This window comes from Nematolebias whitei, chromosome 14 (assembly GCF_014905685.2).
Source record: "Nematolebias whitei isolate Nwh7 chromosome 14, NemWhi1, whole genome shotgun sequence".
Classification (NCBI taxonomy): domain Eukaryota; kingdom Metazoa; phylum Chordata; class Actinopteri; order Cyprinodontiformes; family Rivulidae; genus Nematolebias; species Nematolebias whitei.
Window position 1 is genome coordinate 34,906,290 of NC_056511.1, and position 20,537 is coordinate 34,926,826.

Genomic DNA, 20,537 nt, shown 5'->3' on the forward strand with positions numbered 1-20,537 from the left:
GTGTGTGTGGGGGGGGGGGGGGGGGGGGGGGGGGGGGGGGGGGGGTTACATTAAATCAACTTTTTCCCCCATTGCCTCTGCTGTGTGTCCCATCTGTGTATGAATATGACCTAAAGCACTGATTAGTCTATAAATTCAGATTAGCCTTGTAGAGATGTAGTAGAGTGCTGTATGATTGTGTGGAGGAAAATGAGAACAGATTGTATTGTAAAGTGCTTTGAGTATCTTGATTAGATAGAAAGGCGATATATAAGTATACAGTTCATTTACCATTTACAGTAGTCCCTCGTTTATTGTGGGGGATCTGTACTATGAAGCCCTGCAATGTGAAAAAATGTGAAGTAGGAATAGTTATAATCTGTAGTTTATATATATATATATATATATATGAAGGTGTTTTAAAACCTTCCCACACTCTCGCAATATTCTAAACAATGTTTCTAAACTCTAAACGCTCTAAAAGAGCACAGAATGTCATGATTTCCTTCTTTGTGCCTTCGCTGCTCTCAGCCACCTGCAAGTGTTCTTGGCCACACCCACATTTCTGCTCTGCTGATCAGCTGTTCAGCTGCAGGTGGAAACTAATGCTGCAGTGTGGGCTGCACAAAGGTGCAGCATATAATTTAAAATAATTTATTTTAAATAAAAAATTCATGCTGATCGTGCAACTCATCCATCAATCAGCCAATTGTGTGTCATGTCCAGTCTTATTTTCAAAAACCACGATAGAGCGAGTCCGGGATACACGAACCACGAAGAAGCGAGGGACTACTTTACACATAGCTGTCATTATGAATTGGAAAGTGCCAATATATAATTTAATTGTCAAACACATTCATAACTAAATTGTTTTTCAAATAAATGTTCTTAGGAGAAATAATGCTTTCCTTGCTGTTCTTCTGTAATGTAATTTTCTTTTTTCTTTTGGCTGCTCAGGTCGCCACAGCTAACTAACTCACACGAAGACTTGACAACTGTTTTTACGCTGGGTGCCTTTCCTGACGCAACCACAGACCACCGAGCTACCACAGCCCTCTGTGTGGAGCAGAGAGCTGCTATGTAGGGTGCCTGATGGTGGGGGGTTAGGGGCCTTGCTCATGGGCCCATTGTAGAGCAAATGAGAGTGGAGGCAGGTTTCACCTTTCCCACCCACATTTTGATGTTGTCCGTCCGAGGAGTTGACCCAACGATCTTCCGATCACAGGCCCACCTCCTCTAACATTTGTGCCACCACTGCCCATATTTCTTCTGTAATGTAAATAATAAATAAATTTTTTTTAAAAACCTGTTGTCTCTTTTTTAGTAACCACAAATGTTGCTCTCAAGTGTCATTTTTCACCCTGAGTTATGTCCAGGGTGAATGTTTTGGATGGACAGGAGCCCCCCAGCACCTCCTGTCAGCAGCAGCATGTCTTCTGCTTTTTACACCTTTACATATTCAACCCAACCTCAAGAAGGAAAACAGAGATGAACTCAACAGTGTCCAAAACACACATATACCACTCCAAGTCCCAAAACTTAGGACATGGTGTACAATGAGAGGAAAATAAGGTGCAAGTATATGCAAATATAAATCATTTTTTTATTCTTAATTTAACATTATAAACATATCTAATGTTTAAACAGAAATTGTTCCATTTCTTTGGAAAAGCTGAGGTTGTTTTTAATGTATGCAACAACAAAAATGAAAAGGTGGCACAGCAAAAAAAGTTGGAAAAGTAAAACTATGTGAATACAAAATGGCTGACGGAGCATTTTTCAGTTTTGTAAGAGGACTGAGTATGATAAAAGACTTTCAGAGAGGCTTAATTTCTAAGAAGTAAAGATGGGCAGAGGTTCTCCAGTCTGTGTAAACATGTGCCAAAAATAGTGGCTCAACACTGAAACTTTGAGTTATCATTGTGTAAAAACTAATCTCTGAACAGCATGGGGGCAACATGTACATGTGAATCCTTGAACAAGAGACCCGAGTCAGTTTACAAGATGGGCACAGACTTGAAGGAATTCAGATCTGGTCCTAGTGAGAGCTGAGCTTAACACAGAGAAGTCCTTTGAGTTTAGTCTAAACTACTTGGTTGTACTCTTTTTAAATTCTGGTTTTGAGTGTTTTAAAACTTTACAATATCCTGTACCATCAAAAAGTGACTGAAAAAATGCTCCATCCATCCATTATCTTCTACCCGCTTTTCTTTTCTGGGTCGCGGAGGTCTGAAAAGAAACTGGTGTTTTAAAATTTAAACTGAAGATAATCTCATCAAGAGTGTTGGGTCATTGATGGTCAATCCCCAGAGCGCAGATGTACCTGGGAATGTAGAGCAACTTTAAGAAGGCAGAGAGAAGGGGTCAGAACGGGACTCAATTAGGCCTGTCAAAGCACAAATTATCTGATGCAGAACTTTCAAGCCCATTTTCTGACTAAAGAAGGAGCTCAGGTGTTTAAGTCTGGAGATTAACAGCCATTGACTCATTCCATGTCCTCAAATGAACATTGTGGTTGATAATGTTTTGCAGCGGTCCTCCCAGTTTATTGAGCTGTTCATCCTCTAAAAGAGCAGAAGCACAGGCACTTTACACCTTATTTTAACCATGTTATCGTATTATATTTAAAGTTTACTCAGGAAATAAAAGCTTTGGCTCAGGTTTCGCTGTCTCACCATCATCTTCATCACTGTGACCATAATCTCAGTGATTACTGTATAATGTTTTGATGCCTCCTGCTTGAATTTATTACTATTTGTTTAATTTTTTTTCCTTTAACATTGTTCCATTCATGGCTTTAAACCTGGGAAAATTACAGTAAAAGAAAGAAAAAGAGAAATTAAAAAAATTATAATAATAATAACAAATTAATCCATTTCTGTTCATGACTGTATGATGATAAAAGACCAGGAGGACTGAAGAAGATGTGGCAAACAAAGTGAGACTCTTGTTCAATCCCGTGACATTTCTGTTAAAGCTGTTCAGTGAAAGAAAAAGAATGTCACAGAGCAGCAACACTGAGTGTCATGTAATATTGAGTATTCTGGAGACTTCTTGTCGTCTCAGGTCTCATGAAACACCGTCAGATGACTCCAGGCACGACTCCTTTAGCTATAAGAAATCCCCTTGGCTCTCACTACTTTTAAGAAAAGAAAAAAATGACGTGCAAAAGTCACTTAGAATCTTCATTCTGATATCGGGAGACAAGAAAAGAAGTGAAAGATGTGTTCAAAGGGCTTTTTGCCGGCTACCTCTAATGGGATTTTTGACACTTTTGGATCCCAGGAAATGCTCTGGACGAGCAGCCTTGTCAAGAAAAGAGTTAATTATTGAAACGCCAGCCTGATGTGATAAAACTGACGGAGTGTGTTAACTTCAAGCTATTTTTAGTAATGTCTAGGAAAGGCTGCCTCTGTTTTTGTATCACAAAATGTTGTCTTCATGGCTCTACAGGAACATGTTTATAAAAGAATATTAGAGTAGCGTAAGCATGAAGGTCACGAACGTTGATGACCTCAAAGCTAAGAATATTGTGCTTCAGTAAATCTGACTACTTTTAGTTTATCCAAACTGTAAGAGTTATTTTATGGACCTCACAGAAGCTGCTGTGGTGCGTGAGTGTAGCCACAGGGCTGCTAGGCCTTTCCATCCATCCATCCATTTTCTTTACCCGCTTTATTTATTTGAGTTCTAGAATTGCGCCGCTCAAGGTGGCTGCATGTTGGAGCAGCTCTGTTACTTTCATTCTGAGATTTTGCTTTTGGAAACTTTAATTCCTCTTTTTCTGGATGTAAATCACATTTTTTTGGATGATTGTTTCCTCTGGTATCGGATGCTGTGCAGCTGGAAGGATTTTTACTAAAACTTTTTTAGTTTTGGACATTTGTTATGATGCGTAACCATGGCAACAAGGCAGTTTCTACAACCAACAGCAGCTGATTAATATCTCAAAAGCTCAACTGTGCTCGAGTGCCTGACCACTGAGATCCTAGAACTAGCAGGAAACACGGCTCATGACAGCGGAAGGACAGGATCGTCCATCAGCACCTACAGTTGGCTGTCCGCAGCGATGAGGAGCTCAACAAGCTGCTGGGAAGAGTGGCCATTGCCCTGGGAGGATTTCTGCCCAACATTCAGGTGATCCTGAAGCCCAGAAGGCCAACCAAGTGCAAGTAAATGGATCAACATCTGTGGCCAGTTTTTTTCAGATCTGCTATAAGACGGACCATCACAAGAGATCCTTCCCGCCCACAACCATCAACATCTAGAACAACTCTTTTATGAAACAAGGAAAATGAGCTACAACAACATTTAATTTCCCTCTGGGATTAATAAAGTATTTTTGAATTGAACTGAATTGAATTATCCACTTTGGGTCACGGGGGTCGCTGGTGCCCATGTCCAGCAATCACTGTGCGAGGGGCGGGGTACACCTTGGACGGGTCGCAAGTCCATCACAGGGCCACATAGAGACAAACAACCATTCACTCTCTCACTCACACCTAGGGACAATTTAGAGTTACCAATCAGCCTAACATGCATGTTTTTGGTCTGTGGGAGGAAACCGGAGTACCCGGAGAAAACCCACACATGCACGGAGAGAACATACAAACTCCACCCTGAAAGGCCCCTGGACCGGGGTTTGAACCAAGGACCTGCTCGCTGAGAGGCAGCAGCTCTACCAGTTGCGCCACCGTGCTGCCCTAGGCCTTTCCAATAAAGACCTATTACAAATTTTAATGATGCTACTATACTTGTTCAAATTTAAAGCTTTACTTAATTAAAAAATACCAAGAGAAATGTGCATTGGATGTGAAAGTATATATATATATTTTTTTTTCTGGTACGCCATCTGTGAAACTAGAGTTTAATACTCCTTCCTAAATCCAGAATGTGTCTGTGATTTTGAACTGATTACTAAAATATTGTAAATTTAGTCTGCCAAAAATCGGAAAATATATAGGCTATACATTTTTTTTAATTCAATTCAATTAAGTTTATTATTTATCTAAGGCATTTATCAAAGGTATCTAGATTTTATAATTTTCCAGTATTTTACTGAGAAAGTGATTACAGTTTGTTTTATATAATATTTTTTTCTGGGGTTTTTTTGTGCTAAATGGATATATAATATTTTCAGTATGTTTAAAATGTGCATTGATCTTGTTATCAATGAACAAGTAAGTTGAAAAGTGGATCATATTGTTAAAGTTAAATTATACTATTTTATGGGTTACAATACCAACAAAATTGAACAGTTTTAATATAAAAAACACCTTTTCTCATAAATAGTACAAGTATAATTTGAATTGTATCAACCATGTGAATATTCTTATGTGTTTGCATGTACAAATCAAATACGCATACATACATATGGAAATTATTTACACACTGTACATAAATATGTATTCCATTACCATAGATGCCACTGGTGAAGGTGGTGGTGGTGCTCTTTATTTTGGCACAACAAAGATATTTAAAAAATCCATGACTAAGACAAAAGGACCCCAAAATACTCGTACAATGATTATAAAACACACCGTGATAAAAAAACGGCTCAATGGACAACATAAAAACTTTGTAAACACTGTGGATGTCTTTAAACATGATGTATTTATCTAAAAAGTATATTGAATAGATGGGCGGCAACCTCCTATAAGACAAACTAATTATTTTCACCATTTCAGGAGCAGTGAGCTTAACAAGTTCACTTCCTGTGCTAAATGTTTCCTGCCTGCACATCTGAAACATGCATTGTAACTTTTCATTTGCCACCATAAAAAGAGAAAATAAACAAGCTTTTTTTTCTGCTGACCTGAAAAAATATGCTGACGGTACAACTGACATACAGCAACAGTCAACAACGATAATAAGTCATGATTTCTTAAGAAGCAAATATTTTATTCTCTCTTCAGATTTGTTAAGTTTGTGCAAAAGCACACTGTGATGTTTACTGTGCATACTTTGTGAAAATGTTTTGTAATGATTAAAAGCACCTTTAAATGGGTGCATAATGTGACAGTGGTACTTGACAGGTGATGAATCTGCTTTTTTGGGCGACCTGAATTCTACCCACAGATACAAATCAAAAACGTGTTTCAATTCCTGTAAAATTATGCAGATTTTCAGTTTGTAAAACTATTTTGAAACTTTAGTGTCCATATCTTGTTTAACATATTGTTTTGAAAAAAGATCTTACCTGCTACTTCACTTCTTTGGAGGATTAAAAAGGATTAATTTACCCATTAGCCATAATGATGTTTGTGAATTTGACTTGCTCCCTAGAGTTGCTATAAAATCTCATCAGATTAGAAGCCCTACATGCAGGAAAACACATCAGACATACATTCTTAAGCTATTTTAGTAAGGCCTAGATGTATTTATGGATGGATGTATGGATGGATGTATCACATCCATACATACATCTATACATACATCCATACATCATGTATGGATGTATGGATGTATATATGGACAGACGGACGGAGACAGACAAACAATAACACATCACATTTTACCTTAATATTCATAAAATTGTCTGAATTTTTGCCATATTGTATTTTCTAAGCCAGCTGACTGTGGCAGCCATCTTGAACAAGCTGGTTCTAAAAGTCATTCGTTTGTAAAAAAAAATCACCAAGAAATTATTTTCTGAAAGTTTCATCAAAATCCATCCAGTGGTTTATGAGATATGTTGCTAACAGAGAAACTCAATTTTTTTTTTATCAGAATTTACACAAGAGGTCTCCACCATAACCCTCAGCACTGGCTCTCCTCAGGGATGCGTGTTGAGCCCCCTTCTGTTTACTCTTGTAGTGAACCAGATAACCTCAAATCTACCAGATGGACAGAGACTGTTATTTTCATTGATCTGAATAAGTCTGAACCATCTGATGAACTTTCTTTCTTGAATTAATCAAGCAGAAAAGACAATTCTTTATAATCATTACTGTCTTACAAATGTTTTGATAATCAAATTGTGTTAGTTCACTCAATGCTTTACAGGTTGAAAAGAACTACTAATTTTTATTTTTACATAAACAGTAAGTAATGATTTTTGTTCCTCATTCAGAGAAGAAATCACCTGAATATGCCTTTCTTGATTTTCTGTCTGAAATGAGCAAGCTGTCGTAAGTATGTTAAAGGTTGGTTTTCGGTCAACTAAAATGTTTACCGAGAAAAATGTCATGTTTTACTATTTGAAAAGATTACAAAGTGTGAGACTCCACGAAGTCTGCTGTTGCTGCAATAATCTTTTCTGTATGTTGTAAACAATCCTTGACTTATGATAACATCTTACGTCACAAATCCACTCCTCTTTCTGGTCCTTCCACGAATCAGAAAGCTCTAAATTGAACAGGAAGTCGACCCAAATAAAATGTGGCAACTTCTCAGTTCATGAAGAAGAGAAGGAATAGAGAATTATGGATTCCAGAATTCCAAGAGAATGAGAGTTCTGAGAGATGTTGGATTGAGAGCTGACAACAGGTCCGATAGTCCAACAGAATGAGCAGATTGAGAGTGCAGCCGGTTCTGAAAGTTTCAGAGCAATGAAGAATCCAGAGGTTTTGGGATTATAAGTCTGTTTTGAGCTAACCACGCACGACTCTCCGAGGATTTTTAGCTGTGCTTAACGGAGGCGCTGGAAACAGTCTGAAGGATGCTTACTGAGCTGATCTATCGTCAAACCAGGTAAAGATTTCCTCTTCGACTAAAGTGTACCGTGGACGGGCTGAGGATCTGACGGAGCGTGCAATTTCTGGTTAAACAGATTAAACTTCCCTCACACAGTTCTCTGTAAGATAATCTCCTTTCACTCTAAAACCCACCTCTCTCTCATAAATCAGTACAGATATTTTAGAAATATCTTAAGCAAAGTCCTCAAATCACCGCCGAGTGATTTGAAGTTCATTTTCTGTGAAACTGTCTGTTATTATTTTCATATTTTGCCAAATTAATGTAAATGTTTGATGTTAAACTTTGATTTTGAAAATAAATGATTCCATTCATTTGATGGGTCAAAGATAAATAACGTCTCTCGTTCACATTTCTGTTAAATTCAATGCACGGCATTTACAGTCAGAAAAATGAAGAACTCGTGAATATTGTATGCATATATAATTCATATTTGTCATACAACAAGTGACACGTACCTCACGTGTCTCACTACACTCTGCTCACATATGATTGTGCAGCTACCCATCCAGGCTGTCACATTGTAAAGTTTGCAGATGATACAGGGGTGGTGGGATGCATCACAAACAATGATGAGTCCAGCTACAGGCAAGAGGTGGAACACCTGGAGAGCTGGTGCAGAGAGAATAACCTTCACATCAATGTGAAGAAGACAAAGGAGATGATTGTGGACTTCAGAAGGAACAAAAACACCTACACCCCCCTGAACATAAGAGGATCTGCAGTGGAAGTGGTCTCCAGCTACAAGTACTTGGGTGTACACATGAATGACAACCTCAGCTGGAGCAACAACACCACCAGCCTGATCAAGAAAGCTCATCGGAGACTCTACTTCCTCAGACGGCTGAGGCGAGCTGGTCTGGGAGGCTCAGTCCTCACCTCCTTCTACAGGTGTGCAGTGGAGAGCATCCTGTGCTCGAGCATCAATGTGTGGCATGGAGGCTGCACAGCTGCAGAAAGAAAAGCTTTGCAGAGAGTGGTGAAGGCTGCACAGAAATCTGTTGGAATCAGTCTCCCCACCATCACATACATCTACACCTCCAGATGCAGGAAGAGGGCCACCTGCATCATGAAGGACCCCACCCACCCAGCACACACACTTTTGCCCCACTCCCCTCAGGAAGGAGGTTAAGGAGCATTAAGTGTAGAACCACTAGACTGAGGAACAGCTTCTACCCTGAGGCTGTTAGACTCATGAATCTCTAACTAGAATAATCACTGTGAAAAACCATATCATGTTGCTGCTGATCTGTTTCATGTTGCTGCTGATCTGTTTCATGGTGCTGCTGATCTGTTTCAATGTTGATGTGTTCATGCGTGCACATCTGCTCACGAACTCATGTTCATGTTTGTGCTGATGTTCAATGTTTTATGTTATGAGTGCTTAGTGTATATTTAGTTGATGTTTTTCTTAGTTCATATCTTAGATGTTATTACTGTTTTTCTTAAACATTTTATTGTTGGATGTAACTGGGACCCCGTGTACATAATTTCGCTCCACCACATGTACCACATGAGGTGCGAATGACAATAAAGAAACTCTGACTCTGACTCTGACTCTAATGGGGTTGGATCTCAGCCACACCAAATTTTATTTTCATATAATTGATGGAGTTGTAACCATTTTGTGTTTCCAAAAGTCAATAAGCTGTGGCAGCCACCTTGATTTCCAAACGTTTATCACTTCTAGATATCCATCTAAAATTGTTTCCTTAAAGGTTCAATAAATAAATAAATCCAGTGGTTCATGAGAAAGTATTGGAATAAACACACACACGAACACACACAGAGATAGGTCTATAAGCAACCAAAAAAAAAATCACAAACAAACAAATAAATAAATAAATACAACATGATCGTACGCCTTTGCGTTAAAGATTTATGGAGTCTCCATAAAGATTGGATCATTCAATTCACCAAATTAGACTTTCTGAGCGACTGAAGCCACGCCCACCACGCTACATCCTGTGACGCTCAGTGCAGCCACCATGTGCTTGTCTGCGCATGTGCGCTATTCTGCTCTTCTACTCTTTGGCGCTCATAGTGACTTTTACGCACAGTGCCGTCGCGCGCCACTATCCTTCATAAATTTCTCGACCTGTGCGCGTTCCTGCTTTTAAAATGTGGAAACTTATTCTACCTTGTTTTGGGCTAAATTCTTACAAAATAAGATTTTCTGTTGCAGGAAGCGCTCTAACTGAGACTCTGTCTGTTCTGAAGCTCGGATGAGAGATCCGGCCACCAGCGGCTCTCATGGCTTACCATCCTTTCCAGGGTCACGGAGCAGACGCACTTCCTCTGCCCGCCTTCCATTTCAGCGCTCAGTCTTCATTTCCCCCAGTGTTCCCCCTTTCTGGGGTCGCCTCTCTCTCCGACGCCCTGTCGGAACCGGCTGCCTGTGACGCGCGGCTGCGCGCGGCTCTGCAGCTCCGAACTCAGCCGGTGCGTCCTTGGCTTTTGAAGAACCTGCAGCCCAAAGAACGTCTGGACGACGAGCTGAAAGTTACTCTGGAATCTAGAGATTTATGGAGTGCGTTTCACAAAATGGGAACTGAGATGGTTATCACAAAATCTGGGAGGTAAGACAGTCTTTCACCAAGAGTCTTAGCATGAACACAAAATTTCACAACTTTTAGAATATATATTATATAGGTGCTGGTCATAAAATTAGAATTTCATGAAAAAGTTTATTTATTTCAGTGATTCCATTCAAAAAGTGAAACATTTATATTCATTCATTACACACAGACTGATATATTTCAAATGTTTATTTCCTTTAATGTTGATGATTATAACTGACAACTAATGAAAACCCCAAATTCGGTATCTCATAAAATGAGAATATTGTGAAAAGGTTCAATATTGAAGACACCTGGTACCACAGTCTAATCAGCTAATTGACTCAAAACACTTGCAAAGGCCTCTAAATGGTCTCTCAGTCTAGTTCTGTAGGCTACACAATCATGGGGAAGACTGCTGGACTTGACAGTTGTCCAAAAGATGACGATTGACACTTTGCACAAGGAGAGCACGACACAAAAGGTCTTTGCTAAAGAGGCTGGCTGTTCATAGAGCTCTGTGTCCAAGCACATTAATAGAGAGGTGAAGGGAAGGAAACGGTGTGGTAGAAAAAAGTGTACAAGCAAGGGATAACGTACCCTGGAGAGGATGGTGATGCAAAACCCATTCCAAAATGTGGGGGAGATTCACAAAGAGTGGACTGCAGCTGGAGTCAGTGCTTCAAGAACCACCATGCACAGACATATGCAAGACAAGGTATTCATCTGTCACATTCCTTGTGTCAAGCCACTCTTCAACAAGAGACAGCATCAGAAGCGTCTCGCCTGGGTGAAAGACAAAATGGACTGGACTGCTGCTTTGTGATCCAAAGTTATGTTCTCTGATGAAAGTAAATTTTACATTTCCTTTGGAAATTAAGGTCCCAGAGTATGAAGGAATAGAGGAGAGGCACATAATCCATGTTGCTTGAGGTCCAGTGTCAAGTTTCCACTGTCAGTGGTTTGTGGGGCCATGTCATCTGCTGGTGTTGGTCCACTGTGTTTTCTGAGGTCCAAGGTCAACGCAGCCATCTACCAGGAAGTTTTAGAGCACTTCCTGCTTCCTGCTGCTGACCAACTTTATGGAGATGCAGATTTAATTTTCCAACAGGACTTGGCACCTGCACACGGTGCCATAGCTACTAGTACCTGGTTTAAGGACCATGGTATCCCTGTTCTTAACTGGCCAGCAAACTCCCCTGACCTTAACCCCATAGAAAATCTATGGAGTGATGTGAAGAGGAAGATGTGATACATCAGACCCAACAATTCAGAAGAGCTGAAGGCCACTATCAGAGCAACCTGTGCTCTCATAACACCTGAGCAGTGCCACAGACTGATCGATTCCATGCTACGCTGCATTGATGCAGTAATCCAGGCAAAAGGGGCAACAACTAAGTATTGAGTGCTGTACATGCTCATACTTTACATGTTCATACTTTTCAAGTTTATACTTTTCAGTTGGCCAACATTTTTAAAAATCCTTTTTTTTAATCGTCTTAAGTAATATTCTAATTTTCTGAGACACTGAATTTTGGGGTTTTCATTAGTTGTCGGTTATAATCATCAACATTAAAAGAAATAAACATTTGAAATATATCAGTCTGTGTGTAATGAATGAATATAATATAGAAGTTTCACTTTTGGAATGGAATTACTCAAATACATCAACTTTTTCATGATTTTCCAATTTCATGACCAGCATCTGTAGTTGTGGACCATTACCCGTTATTTATTAACATGTCTCTGATCAGACAGATAAATCGTCTCTTTGGCACCTTAAGAATGGTGTGAAATTCTGTCTTTTTTTTTTTACTTTGACCTTCACTTTTACCACCCACTTGTCTGCTACAGGAGGATGTTTCCGCCTTTTAAAGTGTGCCTAGAGGGCCTGAATGAAACGGCTAAATACATCCTGCTGATGGACATTGTTGCTGTTGATGATTGCCGCTACAAATTTCACAACTCCCGCTGGATTGTTGCTGGGAAAGGAGACCCGGAGATGGCAAAGCGCATGTACATCCACCCCGACAGCCCGTCTAAAGGAGAGCAGTGGATGAGCAAGCCTGTTGCCTTCCATAAACTCAAACTTACCAATAATGTTTCGGATAAGCACGGGTTTGTAAGTAGCTCTCATAACTTTAAAGGCAAAGCTGACTAAATTGAAATGCACTGGAAACACTGGCTTGATGTTCATTGTTTGACTGCTAAATAAGTTATACAATATGGTTGTTGTGAACTTTGCAGACAATTTTGAATTCCATGCACAAGTACCAGCCCAGGTTTCATGTTGTGAGAGCAAACGACATTATGAAGCTTCCTTACAGCACCTTCCGGACTTATGTTTTCCCAGAGACGGAGTTTGTCGCCGTCACTGCATATCAGAATGAAAAGGTAAATTGTTCTCCACAGAATGCCACTGTTGCAGATACATACATCACTGTGCAAAGAGTTCACTTGCATATTTTTTCCTCCTCCTTTAAGATTACACAGCTAAAAATTGACAACAACCCCTTTGCCAAAGGATTCAGAGACGCTGGGAATGGGAAACGAGAAAAGAGGTATTTATAAAATTGTGGAATCTTAACAAACCTGCATGAGTTCATGTCTGAATGAATAATGCGATTCACAGGAATAAACAAATGGGCGCATCTTTGCTGCACGAGAGCCAAAGTGAAGCAGATCAGGACTGTGGGGATTCTGACGAGTCTTTTGAACAGCCCAGCACGAGCGAGCCTTTTTATTCTCCTCTGGCGAGCCCTCTGACGGCCACACCAACGTATCATGGTAAGTTAACTTATAGCTGACTGCTATCATCATCACTAATGTTACTCTGTCTGTACGAAGCCCACTATTTTTATAAGACGTATTGTTTATTGAACTTATAACAAACCTTCAGCCACAGACAACATTTTGGCATTAAGATTTTACTCTGTTAATGTATTTTAACTCACTTGGACTGGTAATGTCTTTTAAATGTTTAAAAGTTAGTATACTGTCTTTTTCACAAACAAAACTTTAGCTCATTACAGCTTACACAAGAAACAAAAAAGTGATACTTTTAGTCATGGCTTAGCTCAAAATAAATGTACTCATTCAAAAAGATGAACTCAAATGTAAAAAAAAATAAAATAAATAAATTCAGGAAGTTCTCGATTTTATTGACCACTATTTTGCGGTTTGCGTCCAAACTCAGTGTAAGCAAAGAACTCGTCTGAATCTGCTGAATCCCTCATGACAGCCTTAGCTACTTAATTAACCTACACTAAGCTGGTTGTAGTCTGAGTAGGAAAACTAGTAGGTAAGTTTAACCTTTAACCTGTTTAGGACACGTTGGCTGTTTCTGTAGGTAAACAAATGCAAATGGTAGTTAGTATATGGTCACAAAATTTGCTCACAAATGTCTATTTTAAGGAATCATTATTAATCAGATTCAGCGTTGCGTCCCTGTGTCTGGTTAATATTACGTGTTTACAGCTGGTTATAGTGAGCTGGCAGGTGGCTGTTTATTTTATCGGTTCACATATTAACTTTAGTTGGAAATGTTTGAATAACAGCCTTTAGATGGCCTTCTTCTAGAATACAAGCCATGGCTGTCTGTGCATTTTGTTTAGTGTTTCAAACAGCTGACTTAATGGAAAAAGTTCATATGAATTGCCTTATTTATTAAGATCTTGCATATCAGACCTACAAGCCCCAAATTTCCCATTTTTTACTTCTTCCTTTTTTTTTTTTTTTTTTTTTTTCTTACAGAGGAAAACGGTATTGGAAGTTATTCTGATACTGAACCACAAGATGGCAACGTTTTTGAAGCCAGCTGTTTCAGGTCGTCTCGTACTTTCGCCATGAGTCAGAGAAACGAGGACATATTGCACAATAAACCTGACCTCAGTGAGAGGACCAACAACCTGGATGGAATGAGAGATAGAACAATGCACCAAACACTGGATGATGGATACCCCACAGAGCTGAGCTCTTCAGAGACCCAACCTGTGGTGTTGCAGTCACGGACCTCATCAGCCCCCAGTGATAATCCCTGCCCAACTTTAGATTTCTCAGGAGTTTATCACCGACTGTTTGCCAAGGTGGGGTCACCTTTGTTATTCCAAGCAGAACAGATGTCAGTAAAACCCAAGGGATTTTGCACTACGGGTGTAGGACCTGGATTTTTGTCTTTGCCTGGAGTAAGGGACTTTGAAAACGCAGGCTTGTCTTCTCAAAGCATCACCTTCTCTGCCCCGTCTCCCTTCTCACAGCACACACTGGCTTCTCAGGTATGCTCCTCCGTCATCTCTCATTGTGGATTATTTTTAAGTTTTACTGTATTTCTTTACCACACATGAAAAAGCCTTTCCTTGAATTATTATTTTTTTTTTCCCCTTGCTTTAACATTTTGCCAAAGCTATGGAGTCATGATCATGTTAAAATGAACACTGACACATATTTAACTGAACTTATGTGAGGTGGAGCTGCACATTACACAGTGACCACCAGACAACTCAAAGTTGGAATTTCCAAAAACACAAATATTTTTGAACAAGAAAATGTAAAAATTGTGAATGAAAAGGTTTGTGTTTAGTTTTTTCAGTTAAATCAGTCTTTAGCAAACGTGAACATAAATAATAGACGACTTATTGATTGTCTCTACACACATTTCCAACAACTATTGATTGTTGCCTAATTTTAATTTTTAGTCAAGGAACAAAAAATAAACTTTGATCCCTCTTGCTTGCCTTCGAAAATCAATTCAACTCAACCTTTAAATTAATCATATTATGAAACTGTTCTGCGGTCTGTTTATTACATTTCCAAAGTAATGACACTCTTCTTTCTCAATACGTTGGGATCAGTTACTTTCACTTTTGCTAATACATTGATTTTTTTTTTATATAAAACATTTAAAACTCAAACAAATAATACTTACTGTAAGTGGGGTTGCATGGACTGGTTATGGGTAGTGACTTTCTTATCTGATGTGGACAAATAGAGCATTTTTAATTCACAGAAAACAGAAGGACTTCTCATGTAACCAACAGTAACTTTAAAAAGAAGGTTCTTTGCAAGAGTTATTTTCTTACTCATTCAACCTTTTATTTAGACAGATAAGTCACATTGAGCCTAGACAGCGCATTTAGAAGTGAGATCTGTTTAGACAGACAAAAAGTAATGAAACTGTACACATGTAGGAATTGGAGGCGAAAAAAAAAATCCTATCAGACTTTTTTCTTTGTGCCTGAGAAGAAAAATTGATATTAAAAAAACACCTCGCACAAACTAGCACATAGTGACGTAGACATTCTGCATAAGGGGGGAGACGACGAGAGCTGTGAGCAATGTCCATAGACGCTCTTGAGGTCACTGTAAGAGTTCTGATAAGGATGTAATAATCAACCAGTGTCCTCCGGTGAGATCCGTAAGCATTCTCGAGGGATGCCGAGGAATGGCCAAGAATAACGACTATGAGAATCCAAGAGTCCTGAAACTATGACACAATGTTTATTCAGCTGGTTTCATCTGGTTATCAGTTGGAAATTCCTCAGGGAGGGGATGGTGAGCGTCAGATCATCTTCTCGTAGTGGATCAACCAGTTTGCTGCAGACAGCCAAAGGCAGCTGCTCACATGATCAAGGAGGACCATCAGCCTAGGGGTAGGCGATATGGCTCTAATATAATATTGTGATATTTCAGAACATTCTGGACTATAACGATAAATTTTGCGATATAAAAAACCCCCCAGAAATCATAGTTAATTTGACCAAATTAACTTAACATGTTGCTTTGCAGTATTACATAATTTTTTTAAAAAACGAGGAGTAATTTTACTGAAATTACTTTATTTAGTAAAGTATTCAGTCTCCAAGTATAAAAATAAAAAAATTAAAATGATCCTTCTATTATTTAGATTGACAAAGTCTGTACAAAATATAGATAATTAAATCCACCACAAAAACTAAAGTGCAGGTGAAGTTTCCCAAAATAACTAAATAAAATGAAGCTTCAGATCTGATGTGCATAAATGTAACATACAACAAAATATGTTTCCTTTAAATGAGGTGTAACTTCCAGAACTTGTAACAAAGTGATCGACCGACCCTGAAGCTTGTGGTGTTTCATCTTCCTCTGTTCCTGCAGGAATGATTCATTTCTCTGATGCTCTGTCTCTGATCACCTGACTCTGTTCTTGGTCCATAGACAGTTGAGCTGCGCGTGTTTGTACCGGCAGTTTAGAACGGGGGAGACGTATCCCGCACCAGCAACCAGAGCGGAGTGGGGGGAGAAAAAAAAAGACGAGTGGCAGCTTAGAGCGGGGGGCAGGAAGAGACAGTTGAGTTGTCTGTACCTGCAGTTTTGAGCTGGATGGAGAGACAGCTGAGCCGTGCATTGTTTGTTTTTAGCTTTTTAGCTATCTAGTATTGCATGCAGCTAATTAGCGTTACACCAGTACCGACAGGTGGGGAGGGGGGGGCGCAATTCGGTGTGGTCATTCGGCACGCTCAGTTCTGTTAACGGGGCAGGGCGCCTTGACGTATTACGTCATGAAATTAACATATATCTTTTTTTTGCCCGGGCAAGCTTTTTTTTTACCGGTATTATCGTGAACGATACGATATGGCCCAGCCCTACATCAGCCTAACGATTAGTTAGTTAGCATTAGTGTGCTAATGGTCCATCGTTAGGCTGATGGTCCTCCTTGATCACGTGAGCAGCTGGTTTTGGCTGTCGGCAGCAAACTGGTTGATCCACCACGAGAAGGTGCTATTTATAAGACTGAGCTAAATACAGCACCTCAGACTGAAGAAGTCTTTCGGATGAAAGACGAAAAGTTTCTACAATTTTTTTTGTTTTGTTTTGTTTTTTTGAATGGCCAGAGGACCAGATTTAACATTTTTAGATGTAGGAGTTGTGTTTTTTCCTGGGTGTTGTGTTCTTGTCTGTGTTTCCCTGATCCTCTGTTTATGTCTCTATAGGGTTTGTGTTTCTTTGGTGTCTAGCCGCATCTTGTGTCGTGTTTATGTCCTGCATCTTCATTCTCTGTCTCCTGGCATCTGTGATCATTCACAGGTGCCTTCACTCTGTCTGATTGGTGTTTCTCTCTCTACAAGTCTGTGTCTCTGTGTTAGTCTTTGTCCTGGCATTGTCTACTGCTCACTGTTGATGTTCTGTCTGTTTTGTAAGTACCACCTGTCCATCCTTGTTTGTTTTTGCTGCCCTGTCATCTCTTTTGTTTTGTTAATAAATCTTTTATTTTTATATATAAATCCTGAGTCCTCGCCTGCTTGCCTGCACAACTGGGTTCACCAGCACCAATCGTGACAGTCGTACAAGACTTTTGTTTTTTTGCAGCTCTCATTTATTTTATTTTTTTCATGAGTTGGATCCACGATGCCACCTGTCAGTCAGTCCAGTAAGAGTGTCAGCAAATGACCTATCCGAAGCTAAATGAGTCGTAATTTTATTTTTTTTCCATTTACGTTTTATTTATCCAGGTAGTTTCATTGAGTCACGAGAACTCATTTTCAAGAGAGACCTGTTTAGGGAGCAGATGGTGGGGGTTAAGGGCCTTGCACAGGGGCCCAGAGTGGGGCGAATGAGGGTAGAGGCAGGTGTGGGTGTTTCACCTTTTCCACCCGCATTTTTATGTTGTCAGTACCGGGAGTTGAACCTGCGACTTTCTGATCACAGGCCCATCTTTTTTAACCTCTGAACTCCAACATGATAAAGCAGGGTTTACTGTATTTTAACTGTAGTAAAATAAAAAATGTTTAGCATCTTGTTAAGTTATTTTTTGGTATTGGTTTTACAAATAAGGAGATAGTTAATCTGTTAGCACATCAGATTATCAGATTATTATCAGATTAGTATCAGGACTTTGAATCTGCTTACAGTAAGATGGTATGCTCTGATGAGCTGCAGCAGCTCTCTGCAGGTGAGGAGCATTTAGCTTTGGATTGGTCATTTGCTGACACGCCTACTGGATTGATTGACGGATCGCGTTGTATCTCCAACTCTTGGAAAAAAAATAAAATAAATAAGCGAGAGCGGCAAAAAAAGTCTTGTACGACTTTATTCTCATAATATTAAGACTTTATTCAACTTTATTCTCGTAATACTAAGACTTTATTCTCATAATTTTATGGCTTTTATTTATTTATTTATTTTCTTAGCATGGCCCTAAAGCTTCGTCATAGTCTTTAGATAAAATGAGAAGCAATTTTTTTTTTGTTTTTAAAGATCAAATTGAGGGCCAGATAGTATGTTAACAAGGGCCATATTTGGCCCCTGGACCTTGAGTTTGACATGTGACTTAGGGGACATCATAGGGACCATGTAAACAACTCTCTCATGCATAAGCAACATGTCAAACTTGATAATATAGTTTGTTTGAGTTGACTGAGACGGCAGAAATGTGATTTCATGAATTTTCCTCTTGAATCTTTAAAATGATGCTGACTATTCACAACTACTCCTCATCCCCACTTTAAAGCAAAGAACAATTATAGATTATGTATGGAGTTTAAAAACTAGTAATACGTTGTTTTGTTTTTCCAAACAGGGAGTCTCTCTGTCACCTTTTGGAGGGATGGTGTCCTATCCGTACCACTACACAGCACCACCAGGTGAAATCTCTCCAGCTCTCCCCTCTTGCTCCACCTTGCGACCTCACACTAGAATTCATCATCACAGCAATTCTCAACCGTGGTTGCGGTTCAATCCATATCAGATCCCTTCGTCTTTCACCTCTCGCCAAAACCTGGCGGCCGCCTGCCTGCCCATTAGGTCCTGTTCACAGCTTGGACTGTCCACACCTGGAACCAGTTTAGTGTCTGACAGTCACAGCTACGAAGGAGGCGTCATGCAAAGGACTGCTCCACCCATGGCTAGTGTTTTTGTTGATGAACTGCAATACAACTGGAAGTTTATGAAGCTGCACACAACCAATTCCTAAAATAAATACTACGTGAAAACCTGGATCTGTTTTTTACATGTCGGTATGTATTTATAAAATCAGCTTGAAGTTTGTTTTTTTTGCACATCACACCTCCCCCAGAAAATTTTGAATAAATTAGATGCCATTTTGTGCATTCTGGTGTATTTTAACGGGTTGTTAAACCTCTGTTTACCTATATATGTAAACATTTGAATCAACAACTCTTAGAGAGCATCGCACAACAATATGTAGCCTGACCAACAGCTCTCCTTGTGTGAATAGAGCACTCTGCACTTCTCTCATATATCCTAACACCCCCACTCCAACCCCGGTTGACAACTGCTGACAACTGTATTGCGGTGCACAATACAGACATGCTTGCTGCTGGATTGATTGACAGGTGGCATCCAGGATCTGAGTCGTACAAAAAAAAAAAAAAAAAATCAGAGATTTTACTGAACCGTTTAAGACAGTCATAAATTATTCCATATTTATTCGAAATGTATTCAATGTTTTGGTGAAACAAAGGGTTGAGAACTGAGTTTCTTTACAAAATCCTAATGATGGTTTCTTAATTTTTCAGTGGTGCTGAGTTAAAATTTAGGGGTGCTTCAGCACCCGCAAAAAGAGACTAAAATGTCACCTGGTGAATCCTTCGAGGAATCCAATTGCCTGCCACCCGTTATGTCAGTTTTAAACTAAGATTATCTTTTACTGATGAATTACTCAATATCAGTAATTTTAGTCAAACTGTAAAAGTAACATTAAGCTTTATTTTATGACTTACTGTACGGCAAAGTCTTACCCAAAAACCCTCAATGCATTTGTTGCTAATGACTTTCAGCTACTACCACACCAAACTTTAGTATATTATCTGTAAAATTAACTGTGTTAAAGCCATTTTAATGTTTTCTAAGGTCAATTGCCCATGGTGGACATCTCAGATCTGTGTGCGTGTGTGTGTGTGTGTGTGTGTGTGTGTGTGTGTGTGTGATGGTGGGTGTATGTGTGTGTTCTGATTTGCAAACTATTCTGAAACATTCTAAAGACTTGGGAGTCAAAATGAGATGAGGTATTTAGAAAAAAAGTCATGTCAGTGTTCAGATGGATGGAATGAAAACTTCAGTTTGCAGTCAAAAACAAATTATTCAGAATGAAAATATTTTGGTCAAGAACTTATTTTTGCCTTAAATGCAGACGATTGTCAAAGCCTTCAGTGACACAGGCAGAAAACAGGACAGCCAGCCAAACTCACTGATCCAACCAAAGATGTGCACGGTTGTCCACAAAAACAAGGTAGATTAATGGCATAAAGTATCTTAAAGGATTTGGCCAAACAACTTAACACACTTTAGAACAGGATCTGATTCCTGAAT

The 20,537-nt window shown here is 39.4% G+C and overlaps 1 protein-coding gene across 1 annotated transcript; it reads left to right on the top strand.

Annotated features, from left to right (window-relative positions):
• The first annotated feature begins 9,678 nt into the window (after positions 1 to 9,678).
• On the top strand, positions 9,679 to 19,179 carry LOC119420279 (T-box transcription factor TBX2b). Its single transcript, XM_037687668.1, has 8 exons — positions 9,679 to 9,733; positions 9,920 to 10,253; positions 12,087 to 12,354; positions 12,480 to 12,626; positions 12,717 to 12,793; positions 12,865 to 13,019; positions 13,986 to 14,506; positions 18,787 to 19,179. Exons 1-8 carry the CDS (start codon positions 9,679 to 9,681, stop codon positions 19,177 to 19,179), a joined length of 1,950 nt encoding a protein of 649 aa, XP_037543596.1.
• The last annotated feature ends 1,358 nt before the right edge of the window (positions 19,180 to 20,537 follow it).

What these genes read in the sequence shown, in the direction of transcription:
- LOC119420279 (XM_037687668.1), top strand. Translation starts at nt 9,679, where the DNA reads ATGTGCGCTATTCTGCTCTTCTACTCTTTGGCGCTCATAGTGACTTTT. An exon ending in AATGGGAAACGAGAAAAGAG is followed by an intron (nt 12,794 to 12,864) that starts GTATTTATAAAA and finishes TGCGATTCACAG; the next exon opens with GAATAAACAAATGGGCGCAT. An exon ending in AGCACACACTGGCTTCTCAG is followed by an intron (nt 14,507 to 18,786) that starts GTATGCTCCTCC and finishes TTTTCCAAACAG; the next exon opens with GGAGTCTCTCTGTCACCTTT.